Genomic DNA, 19777 nt, shown 5'->3' with positions numbered 1-19777 from the left:
AAGACTAATATGTATGCACCCATGTCCAATGAATTCGACCCTACATAAGAGCCTAGGTCCTACATAATAACCTATTCGAGTTTGAGTAAAAAACTATTACACTGAATCCGACATAAGAAAAAAGTATATGGACTTTAAAAATAACAACCTTGTTGGATTGAGCCCCGTTGACACACCTTGCTTAGTTTGCTTGATTGATTATCTCCTGTGCTTCAATCAGCTCTCATTGTGCTTCCTCGATCATTGATGCCGATGCTTCAGATCTTATGATCAATCATCTTTCAAATGATACCCTGATAAGGCGACCAAGGTAGTGGGATGATGGTGGAATCTCTTACAACTAATAGATATTTGATTTTCCAGGGAATTCACTTAGATGAGTATTCTAGATAGTTTAGACAAGGATTTTGCCAATAAGCTTTGGTCTAATATCTAAAATAAAGTGGAGATTGAGTTTATATTAAATACGGAGGTTGGGATCCTCATTAGAGTGGTAAAGCTCCAGAAGATGTATCAAATCTCATAAGTTTAGAGACTTAAGATAAATGATATGAGTAGGGAATCACTTAGGCTTCTATTGCACAAAAAACCTATCAAAATTCTAAAGAATCGAATACCCATTTTATACAAACTATTTTGTAACGAATATAAAACAGCTAGTTAACGGCTTTATCGATAGGATCGAAAGGCCATTCGATGGGATCAAAGGTCATTCGATAGGATCAAATTGTCATTTAATCCCATCGAGAAAATTCAGAAATTTTATGTTTAGTTGTTGGACTGTTTATTCGATTTCATTTTGGTGGCCATTGATTCCATCAAGATCGATTGACAGACTGTTGATAGGATTGAGGACCACTAAAAAACTGATGTTTTAGGCAATGCATTTTACAACAATTTAGCACCTATTATAGCCTAACTCATTATATTCTAATTTGGCTCTTAAGATTATTGAATGATCAATCAAATGTTTACCTACTAAAGCATGATCATCTCGGGGCTAGATTGTTTTAGATCTAAGGTTATAGTCACCAATGCACCTAAATTTACCTATTCTTGACTTCCTTAATGCTCTAAGTCTTTTTGTGTCTTCGGTCTTCAACTTCCAAGGGTTCAACCAACTCATTAACATATGGACTCACGTGATTAAAAAATAAGTGCATAAATAAGTGCACTAACACTTGCATAGTTTGGTATTCAAGTTTTGTTTTTAAGATTCCATAGATAAAAATGGTTGCTCTCTCTCTTTCAATCTTGGTTTAGGTTTTGAGTATCTCTCATTTTGTTGCATTTGTGCAAAAATTTCACATGTGGGTTCTACCTTTTAGATTCTAAATGTTGAAAAAGGTTGAGCTCTCTCTCTCTCTCTAATCCCACCAGGTTTGGTTTGGGCTCAAGCACATCATAAAAGGTTGGACTATTTCGGCCCGCCACATGCTCGGCTGAGCTCGGGCCTATATTAAATAATGCGGGTTGGGCTCGAGCACATCATAAAAGGTTGGACTATTTCATGTACCATTAGGTCATTTATCACATGATCTTGGTCCAAGCTAATGGGCTATAACACCCCGACTTTTCAGGACCCGAGTATACGACCTGTTTCCCAAAAACCTAAGTGTTAACCTTGAAGGATAGTCAAATTTAATATATAATATTTTTTCCTTTATCAGAGTTAACAGATGAAAGTAGGATGGACAAATCGACATAAAGGAGAATTTCATTATCATTCAAATATACAAGAAGCTGCCCATAATGACTTATACAAACCAATGTCCTCATTCCTACAAATATAAAATGAAATAATATTACATATGAAACAAGGTAAATTGCAACAATCTTGAATTGTGAAATCTTGTAGCAACCCTTAGCAAATAGAATAATGCACCCTTATCAATTATATCCCGCTCTTCACCAACATGAATGTGAATATCATCTGAGCCATTTGTACTACCTGTACGGTTATATATTTGATGGATGAGTGACTAACTCAGTATGAATTTCCCTCAAGATTACACACCGCCGCATTAGGTAAGAAATAGTATAAAGCATCCAGGCAGCCAAAACAGAGTAAGTGTAGTCTTATTATATATATATAGATGCATGAATGCAATCATCGGCCCGGGAAAAACATCCAGACGGCTTATGTCCCGGGTAAAATATTCGGACGGACATTGGAGTCGTCACCCAAGAATATGACTGGTCATCAGTGCAACATTCAGCGTAATCGCATGGGCATGATGATCTAAGTCATTATCACAATCGAATAACTAGTCATTAGCGCAACATTCAACATAATTGCATGGGTATAATGATCCAAGTCATCGTAAATATGCCATGCATGCATGATTAGTCAAATCATTATTAGTCCAATTGCAACCAGCCAATTTAAATAAGCTCACGGTCACTACGAGGAGCGCATGGCCCAGCGTAAGTCGACGGCATGGGCATAGTATCCCACAACTATCATCCCCGGTCTATGAGACTACCATTTAGGATGTTTAATGAAAACTCATCGACTAGAGGCCAATCATATTACAGTATGTGGGGCTTACCATCACATGGTTGCATAGTATAAAATATCGAACCCATATAAGGAAAACATCAAAACAAAACCACGTAGGGCAAGTATCAAAATATGTCACATAGGACGAATATCAAAACCATACAATAAAGATTATCCTTAAAAACCATTGGACACAAGAACCCTAGATGGTAGGCCGACATCAATGGTCAATTTAAACCACCATTTAATAACCACTAAACCGAAGGTCCATTACAATCACAACCAGTCGGATTACATCCCAAGTATGGGTGTATATTTATAGGTAGGAATTTTTCACTGATGTACTAGTTTAAGTTCCATAAGCAATCCACAAATAATCTACAAGCATGAATAAATATACAGGATAGATATTAAGCATGTAATGTAACAATTTAATTCCAACAATTAATACATGGGACTATGAAATGGAGATATCAATTATACATTTAAAATAAAGACTATAATTTAAGCTAATGGGAAAATAGAAAGCTCAAGGGGAAGAATCATCGCCTTATGTATAAGATCACCTACTAGTATTGTTAGGAGGTACATGCGCCCTTAAAGTCGGGTCCTATCATGAATTACGAAATTGTATTGTTAGATCAAGTTCAACGTACTATTTGTGGTTAAGATTATAACCTAGGGTTTGGATTACTTATTTTTAGGGTTTTGATGTGAGATTAGGGTTTTTTTTTTATCTTAGAGTTTAATTGTAACTAACTCTAGGATATGAATTGTAAATTATTATTAATATTATTGTTGTATAATGGACCAAAAAATATTCGTAATAAGAGTATTAATCCATCAATATTTTTCAATGATGATTCACGGGTTTATATTTAAATATATATGCCACAACAATATTTGTTATTCTCAATATGACTAATAATCTATTAAACAATATAGAAGTAATAAAAATAGAATATTTTCTATTAGTAAAATGATGATGACTAATGATAATAATCATATTACAAGAATTACACTAACCCCATAAGGAAAATGATAATATTTCCAAATGATAATAATCGTAACTGTAAATAATGAATCTAGTCTCGATAATAGATACTATGAGCTATCATTAAATAAATTACCATAATTTGATAATCACAATTTTGTTTATAATAGCTAGGTTATATAGTGGACCCTGATCCTACTATAAATTTTAAAATTGCATCATTAGATCTCACTTAACTTACTATTTACGTTTTAAGTATTGGCCTATGGTTTAGATCACTTAGGTCTAGGACTTCACCCTAGAGTGTAGATTTAGGTTTTGATTTTTGGATTTAATTTCTATGTGATGTAATAACGGTATTGATGGTATTACTAACTTAAAATAATAATTTAATAATGGCTAAATAACAACAACACTAATTATTACATTATAATATTAATTAAAATTTATAGTTAATAACATTAAAATAACTCTAATCACCAAGACAAATAGGAATAAAACCAAAGAAATTAATGTTGAGAGAGGTGAAAAATCTTACTAGTGTTGACTCGGTTCAACAGCCCACCCCCTTCTTTCTCTCTCTTTCTTCTTTTCCTTTTCTTCTTCTTTTCTTTTATGACTGACAAAGCCATCAGCCCCACAACAGCAGCTCTGGTTGTGAGTCGTCAGCTCAGTGGCGAGTTGCATGTTTTGGGCCCAACTCGTATTGCAACCAGATCGTCTCCCACTCTCTCTTCCTTCCTCATTCCTTTCTTTTCTACTCTCTTTCTTCCCATCTGTTGGAACTCCAACAACACCCGAACCAGGCCCAAACCCCACCCATTGTTCGCCTGTCTCAGACTCAGTGAGTCGAGTTCAACCGGGCCAGCAACGCTCGGACTGGCAGTGAGTCGACCCAAACTCTGCTCGATCCGAGTGGTTGCCGCACCGTGCAACCCCTTTCTCTCTGCCCTTTCTCTCCATCTTTCTCCTCCTCATCTTCTTTCTCTCCTACCTGCTGGAAACACCCAGCAATGATCGACCATCCCGGCGTGACTCAGAGTGAGACCCGATCCGAGTTCGCATGTGTGCATGTGTGTGTGTGTGAGTATGCATTCCGTCCATCTTTTTCCTTCTTTCTCTTCCAACGCCATCACCAGGTGGTGAGAGTCGGAAAACGGCATCCTGAACTGAGTTTGACTCAGTTAGAACGACGAAGAAGATGGTTGCCATTAATGACGGATCTCGAACAGAGGCTCCCTCCTCCAATCCGACAGCATGGGATGGTTCATATGGACTGTAAGAAGCTTATGGATAGGCTTTTTCAAAGCTCTAGGATCGTTTGGGTGGTGGGTTCTAATGGAGAAGGGAAATGGCTGGTTGACGAGTTACGGCAAGGGTGTGGGAGAGAGACCCATTGCAACTCCATATTCTCGACCTAAATCGAGCCCTAAGCTCTTCAAGGTCGTTGGATGAGGACTGGATGGCCCGGATTGAATACCGCCGTTCGGTTTTCTCAAAACCGTGGGAAGGAATGAAAACCGATCGTGGTTTCATTTGGAAAGCCCTAAGCGAATGGGACGACTGAGATCTCTTTAAGATGGAGGGTTGAGATGGCATAGGAGCAGCTCACATGGATCGCTGAGCTGGCTGGGAGAGCAGTTTCCTCTTTTGGAAATGGTGTATTTGTAGGACCGGATTGTAGCTAGGATCGTGTGTCTGCACGTGCATGAAAATTAGTTTTGACAGTTGGGTTTTGGTCAAGGCTGAAGGACGTACGTGATGGATGGCTTGGATTATCAAGATGGGTTCCGTTGGTGGGCCACCATCGAAGCAACGGACGAACATACGTTCATTGGAAGAAAAAGAACGAAAAGGGAGTTCTTTCCTTTCGCGGGAGAACACGGGTCAGACCCGTTTGACCGAGCTGGGTCATCCAGCGCACCGCAGGTGCTTTAACACCAGTGTACATCCACACTAATGTGGGGCCCGTGGTGATGTTTGTGGGAAATCCACCCCATCCACAATGTTCCATGGCTCAAATAGGCCATCTTGACTAGAGACGTGGCAGATCCAATGATCAGGTGGGCCGTACCAACCGAATCAAGATCCTTAGGTGTCAGTTACATTGATCCGACGGTCGGATCACCCTGAAATCGAACGTCAACGGTTGAAAGGTCCTAATAGGTCATTCATAAGTCTTCCATCATATATTACTGGCCAATTAATATAAAATCTATTACTATTGTACATTACTTATAGTTACATTGATTAAAACAATTTACACCCATATACATAAAATTTTAATATTAACATACTACTACATATATGCTATTGGCCACACATTTAATAGTGTATAATTCATAATATACAATTTCATACTATACATATATATGAAGTGGAAATTGTACAACACCATACTTAAAATTTTCATTGTTAAATAATATACAACTTCATTAAAATATCTAATAATTTTTGTACACGTATTTATAAAAGATATTTTATACCACCCTAATATTTATAATTCAATTATATGTCGTAAAATTATTACTCATTATGTCTATTCATCATAATATTATTTTCATAATATTTTATATACATTAAGTACATACATATCACTCTGTTACAATACATTTTCATACGTTATTTAATTGATAAATAAATTACCAAAATACACCCATAATTCTTTTAATCTGTGTTTGTGTAAAATTTATACTAATATATATATATATATATTAAATATGTCACTAGATGGTTCAATTCTTTGATTGTGATGACCAAGAGGAAGATCTTTAAGTTGGACATTGTGGATCCAACGGATGGTGGTTCTGATGTTCTAAAGCTTTTGATTGACCACATATGGCTCAATCTTTCTAATAAAGTAGGGCTAGATTTCTGTCGCCATTTGGATCCTAGCAACTTAGTGGGTTCCTAAAGATCAATGTCACTTTTGGGATGAGATGATTGTCTGTTCTTGAGGACCAATGGTTAGATGACTCGATGAATGAAGATCGTCCTAATCGGTCCAGATGGATAGATTAGGGACCACTGGATGCCGATGTGCAAGGTGAGTCACGCGTGACTCTACGCACGTGTGATTAATTTGGATATTCAAGGTAACACCTAAGTATGCAAAAGTACGGGGTGTTACATGGGCTCCTAGACTATCGACTTGAAACAGACAATCCAATTTAAGCTTCCAAATATCCAACATAAGGATCATTTATCTATGATACACTCACATTCCCATGTAGGGTAAGAGCAAAGGCACGATTAACACCAACTTGGCTTCCGATGGTGGAGGTCTTGCATGTTGACCCAAGTCAAGTCCCCTTATATAAGAGGACCGTACATCATAAAACATAATGTCCATAGATTTGTCCTAAGCATTTATGTTAGTCATGGCTCAATATGGTGCCGATATCCATAGAACACAACTCTCATAGGTTGATAACTATTGTATCTAGTCTCAAGTTCCTAATGACCAGAGGAATAACTCCTCACATAACCTCAATCATATAAGTTTAAAGTAACACTATATACAATTTAAGGCATATCGCATTATCCAATAGAAACCATGTTCATCAAGATCAACAAGTGAGATTGATCCTATCACATCCACATGGCCAGTGGATCAAGGGAACATTGTCTTTCTAAGGTATAACTCTAATAATCCTATGAAACCTCTTTTTTGGACCCACTAGTTGTAGGCTTGTGCAATCCTTTTCTAGTAGATTTATGAGTGACTCAATGTGCACATACACATATCATCTACTAACTGCAGTTAATTATACTAAGCCTGCAGCCATTCTCCTTCTTTGACTTTGCTCTCCATTGATATTCGTAGTGTAATCTCAACCTCCATTGGGAGGAGGCCAACCCTTCCATACGTTAGCTCACAAGATTGCACCTATTCCAATTTATACAAATGTTTGATAGGCTTAGAGTGCATAAGGAAGCATTTCAATCTGATCAATCTCGATAGGTCTTGATCATCTTCTAAAGTAATTGGATTAATGTCTTGTTAGCAGCCTTAACTAACTATTCAACTATGAATGGTAAGGACTCGATCGGTGCCTATTGATCTTAAATTATTTGAGGTTAGAAAATTTTGAAGCGGTCACATAGATCTGCTTGGCATGCTCCTGACATTTGAAGCACTTTTTTGACATATTTGTAGTAATCTATCTCAATTATTAATCAATAATACTTAAGTTGTCGTTGGAGTTGTGCCCTAGAAAACCAACGTGAGCCTAATCCATTAGGCATGTTGATGCGATGAGGGCGATCTTGGCCGTCAATCATGATGAACACATGGCCCTAATGAACAAAGTGATATAACATATTTAATGTATGGTGTTATTTTAAAATTATATGAATATAGGTTGTATGAGTAATTCCTTTGTTAGTCCTCGGGAACTCGAGATTGGATATAGTGACCATTGATAAGAGATATTTGTAATCCATGGATCTCATAACCCTATTGAGCCATGACCATCGTAGTTTCCTATAACATACCTATGGGCATCCCACGATGACATGTATGGTTTATCTTGTGTGAGGGGACTGACTTAGGTCAGGATGGAGAGTTCCACCATCGAGTACTAACTTGGTATCGATGTGCCTTCACCCTTACCCCACACAGAAGTGTCAGGATCTTAATGTGGACCTTTGGGCACTTACATTAGTGGATTGAGTTCAAGTCACTGGTCTGGGGCCATTAGCCTAGGCTAGGACAATGGTGAACATGACTGGATATTGCATCAAAGATAAATAATCTTTAGGCTTGAGGATGTGTAAGGGTCACAATATTGATTGGATGACTTTGGCTCTATTTACAAGGCAACTTAAAGGCTATTAAAAGTAGTGTAGCTGGGTACATCTATTAAAATCTGTTGATTCTTGCATGGGCCAATAAGGGATACGTTAGGTTAACCTAGGGACATGTTTATGGATAAATATGATTAGATTTGGTACTCATTAAGTGATTTTACTATTAGACCAAACATTTAAAAGGTTTTAGATAATTTTTCAAATATTATCAACCACAAAAGTTTTATTTTAACCATTAAAATTGTTTTGATCACATTTGATGATGATATGATGGCTCATATCTGATGGTACGCTATTTGATATGCATGATATAGCTCTTTAATAAATGACCATGACGGTCAAAGGATTGGATTATGACTATATGTATGGATGAGGTGGATCGGCGAACTTCCTTCATATTAGTGTAGACATGTTTGTATGATAATGGAGCACCATATTGAGTGTAAACCTAAAACCCTAAATCCTTATAAGTAAAGATCCGATATCAAAAGCCCTTGATGCTCCCTACTGACGGTCACCTAGAGTAAAGAGAGTGTGAAGAGTGAGCATAAAAGGCTCTTCTCTTTTCTTCATTATCTTCTTTTTCTCTATATGCACATGTGAGGGTGTGAGGTCCATTCTGCCGATGGCGTGCGTCAACCTCATCCCCTATAAAAGAATGTAACAGTGACTCTCTGATCTCTTCTACTTGTTTTATATCATGGAGAGGCCTGTTAGCTTAGAGGAATGACATGGATACATCATGGAAACTAACTTCATGATTTTCAATGCACAAAAGTATGATGTAAATTGTTCTTAATGGTTATAGGCATGTAGAAATCTAATGTTATCATAAATGAGAGATACTAAGGTATATTTAAAATAAGACTGTTAAATTTTGTTGATTTATAATGTAAAAAAACAAATAGTCACAAATCTTCTTTGTCATCATGCACCTTTTTTTTTTCCTCAAGGAAAGAGAGAAAATTAAATTAATGCCAAAAGCAAACTGTACAAGAAATACATATGGGCTGACCCTTAGTAAAAAGAAAAGAGACGAGCCAACCTATCCTATACTTCTACCAAAACACAAACATAGACCCTCAATTCTCACTAAGAGCTCCTAGACCCATCCGGTTGAGGAAGAGAGCCCCACGAATCTCTTGGGGAAGAGACGAAGCCACCTGGAACTCCCTATCCGCTTGAGAGGTGCTGCGCAAGCGGGCCACCTCATCCGCCTGATGGGGTTTTCCTCCTCAGTTCAGAGGAGAGGTAGTGCATCCGGTTGTAAAATGGATGTCTTTCACCGTGCTGCTTGACCAGTCGAAGGGAGATGCTTGACCAGTCGAGGCTCGCTCGACTCAAAGTCCAATAAGTAGTATTTTTTGGGCTCGACCAGTTGAGGGTCGGGCTCGGCTAGTCAAGGGTTACGCAGATTCTACGCGAATTTTGTGCAAGGGGTCCTTAGAGATATTTTAAAAAGGCTAAGGCTTCCTAAAGTGATTTTATTAAGGCGTTTTCACTTCAAAAAGGAAGAGAGAGAGAGAGAGAAAAGAGAGAGAAAAGAGAGAGAGGATTCTGCTCGTAGAGGTGATCTACTATGCAGTCTACGTCTCAACGCTTTTACGTCATCATGATCAGTGAGATCTCTCCGTTTTCATTATTCTCTTATTGTTCATCTACTCCTACGTGAGTGAAGAAGGTTTGATCCAAGCAGTGTATGCTTTTGATCGGTTGTAATGTTCTACTTCATAGTGAATTATTGCTCTGGACTAGGTCCCGTGGTTTTTACCTCTTCGAGGGTTTTTCACGTAAAATCTCTTATGTCGTGTGGTTTGTGCTTTGATTTATTTCATTGCTTTATTATATCCCATAATTCTAGTGTTTTTGGGAGGCGAGATCCTAAGGTTTTTATGTAACGCTCCCAACAAAGTGGTATCAGAGCGTTCAGGTTAGTTAAACAGAGTGGGATCAATTCTGAATTATGGAAGGTGGCTCATCAAGGATGATCGGTCTCAATGGTTCTAACTGGACCATATGAAAGGCTAAGATGGAGGACTTGCTTTATTACAAGGACTTATATGCTCCAATTATAGGCATATCAGCAAAGACAAAGGATATGTTAGATGATGATTGGAAGAAGTTGGACCGTAAGGTGGTGAGGTTTATTAGACAATAGCTGGACAATTCTGTATTCCAGCATATGTCTAGGGAAACCTCAGTCGCTAGCTTATTACTGAAATTACAAGGATTATATGAGAGAAAGACAGCCGGCAATAAGATCTTTTCGATAAGACGACTTGTGAATCTCAAGTTTAAAGATAGTGGTTTTGTGGCTAAGCACATGAATGAGGTCAGCAATATATTGAACCAGCTCTCCGCTATGAAGATAGTCCTGGACGATGAATTACAGGCTTTGCTATTACTTAGCTCATTGCTTGACAGTTGGGAGACATTGGTGGTATCTCTAAGTAACTCCGCGTTAGACGGAAAGGTGTCCATGGAATAGGTAACTAGTTGTCTCTTCAATGAGGAGACAATGAGGAAGTCTCAGGGGTCTACTCAGCAAGAGGCCCTTGTGACACAAGAATGGGGGAGAGGAAAGAACAAAAAGGGCGGGAAGGCCCGAGATAAATCAAGAGGCAAGTCAAGTACCAGGAAGGATGTTAAATGATGGAATTGTGGCAAGAAGGGCCACTACAAGCATGAATGTCGTAATAAGAAGAACGGCAAAAAAGGAAAAGGAAAGGAGAAGGAAGATGAATCAGACTCCACTGCGGTTGCTTTAGATGGTGATGTTGTAGTTATTCTTTTCTGTAGATCATGACGATTTATGTGCAACTGTCAGACTAATTAACATTCATTAGCCTACAAGTTACAAAGCTGAATCAAAAGCATTATTATTTTGGGTGAATTTGGTTGCAATGAATGTCATGAAAATTCACGATATTTGTTGCAACCAAACACAACCTTAACCAAGTACAAAGATAAACAGCTGAACATGGTCATGTTAATAAGATGCTAGCAAAGCTTGCTGCATGTGCCTTCTTTTTTTAAGTACTTACCATAAAATAGTAACAAATTGTTTTTTAGGTGGGCCGCGGAAGTCATCATTCATCCGATGCTCCAGGATCCACACAACTGCTCCAATAACAAGGAAGAACACTGCCGTGACACACCACATCTCTACAGTAAATGGCTGAAGGAAAGCCCAAGCACTTGAGTTCAACTTCCTAACAGGTGCCACTATGACGAGCCCAGACTCGATGAATGGCTGTGTAAAATCCACAATCTTTGTTCGGTTTGTGACAATTGCAATGTCACCTACTACAGCATCCAAATTCTACAGAAGCCAAAATAAAAAAATTTAAAAAAAATATCAGCAAAAGAATGCATAACTACTCTAATAAAATGCTATTATTATTTACTCTTCACAGAAGTTCTATGAAGTGCCATCCGCACCCTACACATGGAAAATGTGCAGGTGAAACAGGACAGTTAATCTAGTTGACCACCATGTTGATGTGCCACGGGACAAAAATCATAGAGATTAAACTCTCGCCATTCAACTGTTTTGCATTTTTTGCTATGGCCCATCCACATGGTGGTTCACCAACTCAACGGTCATGATCACCACATAGAAGTGAGGCATGTATATTGGAGAATTTCTAGTGTGCACTTCAAGGAACTCCATGATGCAGGCACATCATAGTAGATTCCTCATGCCACAAATGCTTTATGTTTCACACTCACATCTGTTGTAATCTGACGCACAAGCTCGGAGAAGTCGGGATTCTCTTGGCCATTTCCGAAAGGGATGAACCTATATGGAACAGCATATGGCAACAAGTTTATTGCAGCGGTGAATACATCTATACAGAACCCCTTCACTATATCAGTGCCTGGCACTTGCGAGACGAATTCCCGATAGCTAACTCTTTTTGGGATGCCGATTCTCAACTCCTTCCCGTTGTTAGGGAAGACCCACCCACGGGGTATCTTGGTTGTCTCCCCAGGCCATATGACATTCAACAGTTGTTGGTTCGCACTGGAACGGTTAGGCGGTTTCTCGTAGAGAGTTTCGGGAGGCATGACTGACAATCCTGAATAGTTACACCAATAACCAATTCTCCTGTACCCAGTGCCGGCTACATTCATGATGTCGTACGCAGGATGGCTGAGGACTCCACCAGGCTCGAAATGAAGCAGGCCGGTCACTCCTGTTAGATTAGTCTGGTGTATGTAGTTCAACAAGTGGTCCCCTCCGTCAAAGATGCTCATGGCTTCAAGGTTAAGGGTCCCACCTTGAGAATCATGCAACCTTGAATCATTAGAAAACGACACGGTTCCACCGCTTTTAAAGAAGTTGTCGATTGCATGAGCAATTATCCAAATGGTATCATAAGCATACAGGCCGAACGAATTCAACCCCGAAGATGTTGCTTTCCTCTCACTAGTCAACTTGCTCCACCGAGAAACAAGAGCTCTTTTCCTTTCTGAATCCGCTGTATGCATACGCAAGGTAAGTACTCCTTGCATTGTCTGCATGGTCTCTTCAGAAAGCGGATCCCAAGAATCTAAAATGGAAGAGAGCCAATCAGTAGCTATCCACACATACCCATTACCGATCATGCCAAGGTAATGTGCCACGGAGAGGACCTGAAGACCCGAATCCGGATTCGCATGTAGAACGATAACTCGGGATTCCATCAGTGCCACCTGAATCAGTACATCCGTAACTTCACTCTTGCTTAATCCAGACCCAGGGCGAATGGGGGCTTTATAAGAAATCTTGCAGCGTCTCTCTGCGAGCTTATCACCTAACGCAGCTATCCCATTTCGTCCATAATCATCATCAATGAAGATTGTGATCACCTGTCTCCAACGAAAATATTCGACAATTTCAGCAATTGCACCCATCTGAAACAGATCACTGTGTGTCGTCCTAACGAAGAACGGGTACTGAAGAGAACTCAGAGTTGGGTCTGTAGCCGCAAACGACACTAGGGGAACTTTAAGCTCATTCGCGACGTGCGAAATCACATGTGCAATCACGGAAGACTGGGGGCCGACAATAGCCAGAATATCAGTCTCCATGAACTGGAAAGCTGTTGTGAATTAAAGAGCCAAAGCATGAGAATCAGACTATTTTAATCAAGATTGGCAGACTACGAAAATTTAAAACTATAAATAAAATAAAGGAAAGCATCGATTGATCAGTGAACAAACAAAAGATATGAGACTGGATGACGATCGGATCAACGTTTGTCTATAAGATTAGCAAATGTGCTGATCAATCCAAACCAACCAATTAATGGCCACCTCATGATGGCCAATGGTCAAAAGTTCCAGTGATTGGATATTTTCAGCCATTTGATCTATAGACCAGTTTTGTAGAGAGTTTCTCTAAACTCTTCTCAACATTTCAAAACAGGCGATGGACAGATGGTTATGAGCTTCTAATCAGCGCAATTTTTGGGCCAGATATCATTCAAGAGGTGGGCCACTAATTAGCATGGATCCATTACCAAAATGAACCAATTCAAGGATTTATATTAGTATCTTAAACGAAGATGCAAGAAAGCAAGTACCTTCAACAATTCCAAGAAACCCGCTGCAATTAGAGTCCTGCATCCTAACTTTCAGCTCTGTCCCACCAAGAATGCGGGGATCTGCATTTACATCTTCCACGGCAGTCTCAATGGCAATCTTGGCAGCTCTCCCAATGGTAGAGTTAATAGTGAAAATAGCTCCAATGTTCACAAAAGGGGGCCTTGAAGTAGCACTTCCTTTCAAACCATTTGAAAGTGCTCCCAACCAGAAGAAAACCAACAACCCAACAAACCAAAGGAGTTTCATGGCGGGAATTAAACGGAAAAATTCCAAATTATAACCCCATGTTCCTGAAATTAAACAGGACCCAAATCCTCATAACAAGAGAAATCGACAGAAGACTAGAAAAATCAAAACCCAATCTCATTTTCTGAGACACTACCCACTGAAGCACTACAGCGATATGGATAGGTGGAGAAAATTAAAATAAAGACTCCAAAAGAAGAGGAAACAACAAGAACCCGTAAACCAGAAACCCGGAAAACAATCTGGTACCGAGAAATCTGGTGGGAAACCAAGAAATACCCATCAAAATTCAAAGCATGAGAAATCAAAATCAGGTGTCTTAGATGACAGATATCAATAAACAGGTGAACATGGCAACTCTCACTCCAAAAACCCAAAATCCCAAAAGAAATATTGCTAAGAAATCAAAAACCCAAAACCTCAAAACAAGAAATACCCATCAAAATTAAAGGAGAAAAACAGAAAAAATCAGGTATTTGCAATGATTAGAAAAGTGAAGAAGCTAAAAACCACAAAATCGCAAAGACAGGTCTCAAAAACACAATCCCATGAGATGACAAGAAATACCCATCAGAGCTCTATGCAATAGAGATCGAAATCAAGGTTCTTTAAAGGCAGAGATATCAAAAGATTGGAACCCAAAGTCAGATCAAATTCCCAGACAGCAAAGTGCAAAACCAGGTTGCCTAGGAGACAGGAGGAATCCTTCAGAAGTAGTTAAAATTTTTTTTTTAAAAAAAAGAATCATACAGAGGAATAAAAACCCACAGCCCTTCCTTTTCAAGCATTCATACAAAAAGGTAATCAAGAAGGAAAAAAGAAAAGAAGAAACAGAAAGAATAAGAAGCTGAAAGTGCAATAGTGCACTAATGGAAAGTAATGAGGGAAAGGAGTTCACACGGAAGGGAGAACTAGTCTTTTACCCACCTTAGGACTTCGGTGAGTTGGGCTGCTATGAGAAATCAATGAAAAATTGGCTTTGGGTCAGCCACATGACTTGAATGGTTGAATGTAAAGTGATGGAATGGAATGAAAGATGGTGGGATGGGTGTTTTTGTTGTTTGTGAGGAGTAAGAGGTGAGGGAGCATTGAGATGTTGATGTTGTTTCATGAGGCATGAGGCATGAGATGGATGGTGATGGGCTCATACGAAGAATGTGGCTGATGATGTATGATGATGATTATTCATAATGGTGACATGGATGGGGGTGAGCAGATGGGGTCATCGAATGGTGGTGGAAATTGGGTTATTGATTGGGTGCAGAGAAAGGAGTGAAAGAAGTTGGACTTCTCTGGACTGTCTTTTTGTGAATTATTCGTAACAAAGAAGAGAGAGAAAAGAAAAAGACTTCAAATAGTGATTCATGAATTGATATTCCAAGACTGAGATTATTTTTTTTACGAGAAATTACATTATTGGCTTCTTTATTTTTTTATTTACGGCAAAGTAGCCGATCGAGAACTGTAGAGCTCCCGTGGTCGTAAGGCGGCCAGTCTTATCACGGGCCATGTGAGCCCCACTGCACATGGCCCACGGTCAGTACACACGCCACTGTTAGCCACCCCGCCCAGCGAATCGATGCATGACCCCAATGTTGAAAACCGCAATATATGTGTTTTACCTAAGCTGTCCATCTATTTTGAAAGATCATTTTAAGGCATGAGCCCAAAAAAGGAAGAGACAGAGGGCTCAAGTGGATCACATCAAAGGAAGCAGTGGTAACAATGACCTATTTTCTAAACTTTTTTGGGCTCACTGTGATGTTTATTTGTATTCCAAACCTATTCGCAAGGTCATATAAGACGGGATGAAGGGAAAATATAAATATTAACTTGATCTAAAACTTTTGTGACTCTCATGAAGGTTTTCATAGTATTAAAATCTCTATTGTTTCATGTGACGTAGCCCACCTGAGCATTCAATCTGCCTTATTTTTTAGCTGGTAACTAAAAAGATTTGTTAAAATGGATGGACAATGTGAATAAAACACATACATCATAGTGTCCACCACAAAGACCCTGACATGACCCGTGTGCCTTTAGCTAGGCATTGGTGGGGATAGTACAAATCCCTGTCTCTTACATCCAAACCATTCGACAGATGCATATCTATGCTATGATTAGAGAAACCAAAATAATGACCGATCTATAATATAGTAGGCGCTAATCCATAAAAATCAATATACAACATGCAAAATATCTCAATGCAAGTGTAGCTCATCTGATAATTTAACTGGTGTTTTGTTCATGTTAACACTATGGTGGGGTATACCTTTTGGAAAGTTTTGAATGTCATGCGCATGTCACGGCCCAAAGTTTTGCCTTTAACTATTCTTTCTAAAAGAAAAATACACAAATATGAGCATTTTTGTAATTTTCTTTCTCAAACTAGGGCTTTAAATGGGTTAGCAGACTCATTGAGGTACTTAGGAACAAGTCTGGATCCAAGAACAGACCCAATTGCTAAATTGTTTTAGATCTAGTTTCCTTTATTAAGCTTGACATGAACCCATTTAGTAACTAGGTGGGTCTGGTCTATGTTGCAGGCAACTCATCCACCGACCCTATCTAAACCTGATTTTAAACCGGAAAGAAATACTTGCATATCTTGAGAAGTAATATGAGAAAATGAGAAATTCACCCCATGTTTGGCTGAGAATACAGGGCACTATGGAATTCAAATTAACGCACCAAAGATGATGGGATTAGAAAATTAGAATATACGTGGATTGCATGTGAAGAAAAGTTCATAGAGACTGTACCATGGGTCCATGGCCAAAGTGAAGTAATTGACCTAGTAAAGATGATCATCTCTATAATTTCGATATTTACCTACGCCATTATTTACATTTATTATTATTATTACGAGAAGTTTAATTTAATTTTTATTATTAATTGGCATTTTTATTAATAATTAAAATTGATTAATTTTAATATAAAATTAAGCTGGCCCAGATCCGTTAAACTCAACCAGACTCGTTAGACCTGTTTATAAGTGGGTCTAGTTCAGGGTCGGGATATCCCTTAACTAAACCCGTTAGACTTGATCCATTTATAAATGAGCCTGGGTGGATCTCTCTCCATAAATGGGTCAAATCGGGTTAATCAAGCCTGCTCACATAGTAAAAGGGTATTTTAGATCCATACCATTTACTATTAGTGCATTGATTTGTGCATTTCTTTGTGTCAGTGAGTCAGTTGATCCCTTGAAAGCTGAAAACTGAAGACACGTAAAGATTCGGAACATCAAATATGAATAAGAGGTAAATTGAGGTGCCTTGATGACCCTAACATTAGATCTAAAATAATATTTCCTTTAGATGATCCTAACCTTTATACGAAAATATTGATTGATCATCATATAGCTTTAAGAGCCTTAATGAAACATGATATGCTAGGCTAAAAGACGTACAAAGCTATTGTAAACATAACAGTCCAAAACATCAGTTTTCAAGGGATCTTTCATCCCATCGACAGGTCGTTGATGGGTCTCAGTTGGACCATTCGATTGATCGAAGCTCAGGACTTGATCAATCAAGTGTGGCCAAAAACGTCCATTAATTAACCAACTATTTATATTCTAGAGTTTCTCGATCTCATTAAAAGAGAGTTCAATTGATCGAATAAATCGCTTAATCAATCGAAGGTGGCAAAAAGCAACCAACAACAAATTGTATGAAATGTTGAAGTTTATCAATCTCATCGAAGGGTTGCTCAATCGATCAAAGTCATCACACGATCGATCGAGCGATGAAGGTGTCGTTTTCTGTCCACTTTTTTATCATTGGAACTAAGTTCCTTTATAAAGGGCATACAACATTTGAGCATTTATATGAATTTTTGATGTAATAAAAGCCTATGTGATTCTTCACTCATATCCCTCATCGTAAGCCTTTGAACTTATGAGCTTTGATTCATCTAATGAGGATTCCAACTACTATATTGAAGATGAACTCAATCTCCACCTTGTTTTAGAGGTCAGATCAAAGCTTACTGGCAAATCCTTATATAAACTTTCTAAAACACCCATATATGTGAATCTTCTAGGAAATTAATTATCCATTAGTTGTAGGAGATTCCGCCATCCTCCCACCACTTTAGTCACATCATCGTGGCATCATATGCAAGGCGATTAATCATAGGAACTAAAGCATTGATATTAATAATCGGATGAGCACAATGGGAGCTGATTAAAGTATAAGAGAGAATCAATCAAACAACCCAAATAAGACGCTACAAATGGGCTTAATCTGACAAGTAAGTATTAACTGTAGAATCCATTCACACTCTTTAATTGTGTATGATTGAGTGTAGAGTTTGTGACCTAAATTCGAATAAATTTTTATGTAGGACTTGGGCTCTTATGTAGGACCAAATTCACAGGACATGAGTGTGTATATGTTAGTCTCCATACGGAGTCTCTAGCGGGAGTGTACATAGGGCCTTAGATTAGGACCGCAATCATTGAAGACGGGTATATACATGCTAGTCTCCATAGGAGCCTTCAACAAGAGTAAAATATAAGGCTTTAGATTAGTACCATTAGTGGTTTTTGATTAGCTGATAGAAAATCAACCAAAGTCTCTTACGGGAGTTATCGACACGAGCGGAAACATGTTCCTCCAACACGAGATGTAAGACCCATATCCTAGCCTATACTGTTCCGACGACTCCCGCGATCCTTCTCGTCAAATTCCAGCAACCTGCGACGTATAATCAATGTTTGCGCACGACCCTAAGTTGTATCCCGTAGATTTGAGTCGGCTTAGTCCGAGACTTATATCATAACGACCGCGCCGTCGCCGCGATTCCGATGCCGCGACTCGCGTGCCGAGCCGATACCCTGGTCGGGAGATGTGGGCCAGCGTTCGGTGCGAGAAAAACGCCGCACGTCGCAAATCTCAAGAGAATCCATCACATCAATCACCTCATTCTTCAAAAGTACACCCATTACTCTCCCCATTCTCAAGTACAAAAGGTAATCCCAAAAGTCAAGTTTCCCATCACCTCACCATTCTCTCTCCCATCACTTCTCTTACCTCTCTCTCTCTCTCTCATTTTTTTCAAGCTCCTTTCTCCAAGCAACCCACATCCATGGCTTCTAAGAGGAGAAGCTAGTGTGGCCCACCTTCCTTACTCCCATCTCCACCGTTCATGATCCAATCTCGACCGTTGAAGTTCGTCCAGTGATGCTCTAGGATACTTTGGCGAAAGAAGGAGGAGAAGATCATAAGTGGGTGTTTCTTATTCTCTCTCTCTCCCTCTCTTTCATTTTTTTTTATGTGATGATTTGGCTGTGTGGCCCACCCGAAGGGACCCCACCATAAAGTATACATCCCATCTATGTTGTCCATCAAGTGGGCCCACCTAACATCCCATAACCCACAGCCGGGTGTGGGAGAACACAAATATCTGATTGGTCTAATTTGGTGGGCCACGTCCATGTGGGACCCACCTTCAAAATGTGAGTAACCAAATCATCCAGCGTCTAGGGACGCTCGACACGGCCACGCTGTGGAGTGTGGGTAGACTGTGGAGTGTATTGCCGGCAACAATACCAAAAAAAAAAAAAAACAAAAAAAGAGTTTTTGGATGGGCCACTCATACAGGCCCCACCCTGCTGTATCAAT

The 19777-nt window shown here is 39.1% G+C and overlaps 1 protein-coding gene across 2 annotated transcripts; it reads right to left on the bottom strand.

The window, feature by feature from the left end:
- Positions 1-11319: 11319 nt before the first annotated feature.
- LOC131243350 (glutamate receptor 3.1-like) lies at positions 11320-15367 on the bottom strand. Of its 2 annotated transcripts, XM_058242651.1 has the most exons (4): positions 15075-15367; positions 13880-14191; positions 12042-13396; positions 11320-11631 (listed from the first exon to the last, which is right to left on the bottom strand). In XM_058242651.1, the coding sequence occupies exons 2-4, from the start codon at positions 14145-14147 to the stop codon at positions 11350-11352; spliced, it is 1905 nt and encodes a 634-aa protein (XP_058098634.1). In that variant the 5' UTR covers positions 14148-14191; positions 15075-15367; the 3' UTR covers positions 11320-11349. The 2 variants fall into 2 exon arrangements, with proteins under 2 accessions (XP_058098634.1, XP_058098633.1); XM_058242650.1 differs by having other exon boundaries at positions 13880-15367.
- Between the last annotated feature and the right edge of the window lie 4410 nt (positions 15368-19777).

This window comes from Magnolia sinica, chromosome 4, assembly GCF_029962835.1.
Source record: "Magnolia sinica isolate HGM2019 chromosome 4, MsV1, whole genome shotgun sequence".
Classification (NCBI taxonomy): domain Eukaryota; kingdom Viridiplantae; phylum Streptophyta; class Magnoliopsida; order Magnoliales; family Magnoliaceae; genus Magnolia; species Magnolia sinica.
This window is presented reverse-complemented; position numbering and strand designations above follow the sequence as displayed.

Bases quoted from the DNA above. Each gene is read 5' to 3' on its own strand.
- LOC131243350 (XM_058242650.1), bottom strand. From the start codon at position 14,147: ATGAAACTCCTTTGGTTTGTTGGGTTGTTGGTTTTCTTCTGGTTGGGA. The intron at 13,397-13,879 runs GTACTTGCTTTC...AATTCACAACAG, and splicing joins GTTTCTTGGAATTGTTGAAG to CTTTCCAGTTCATGGAGACT. The intron at 11,632-12,041 runs GTGAGTGTGAAA...TGGCTTCTGTAG, and splicing joins TGCGTCAGATTACAACAGAT to AATTTGGATGCTGTAGTAGG.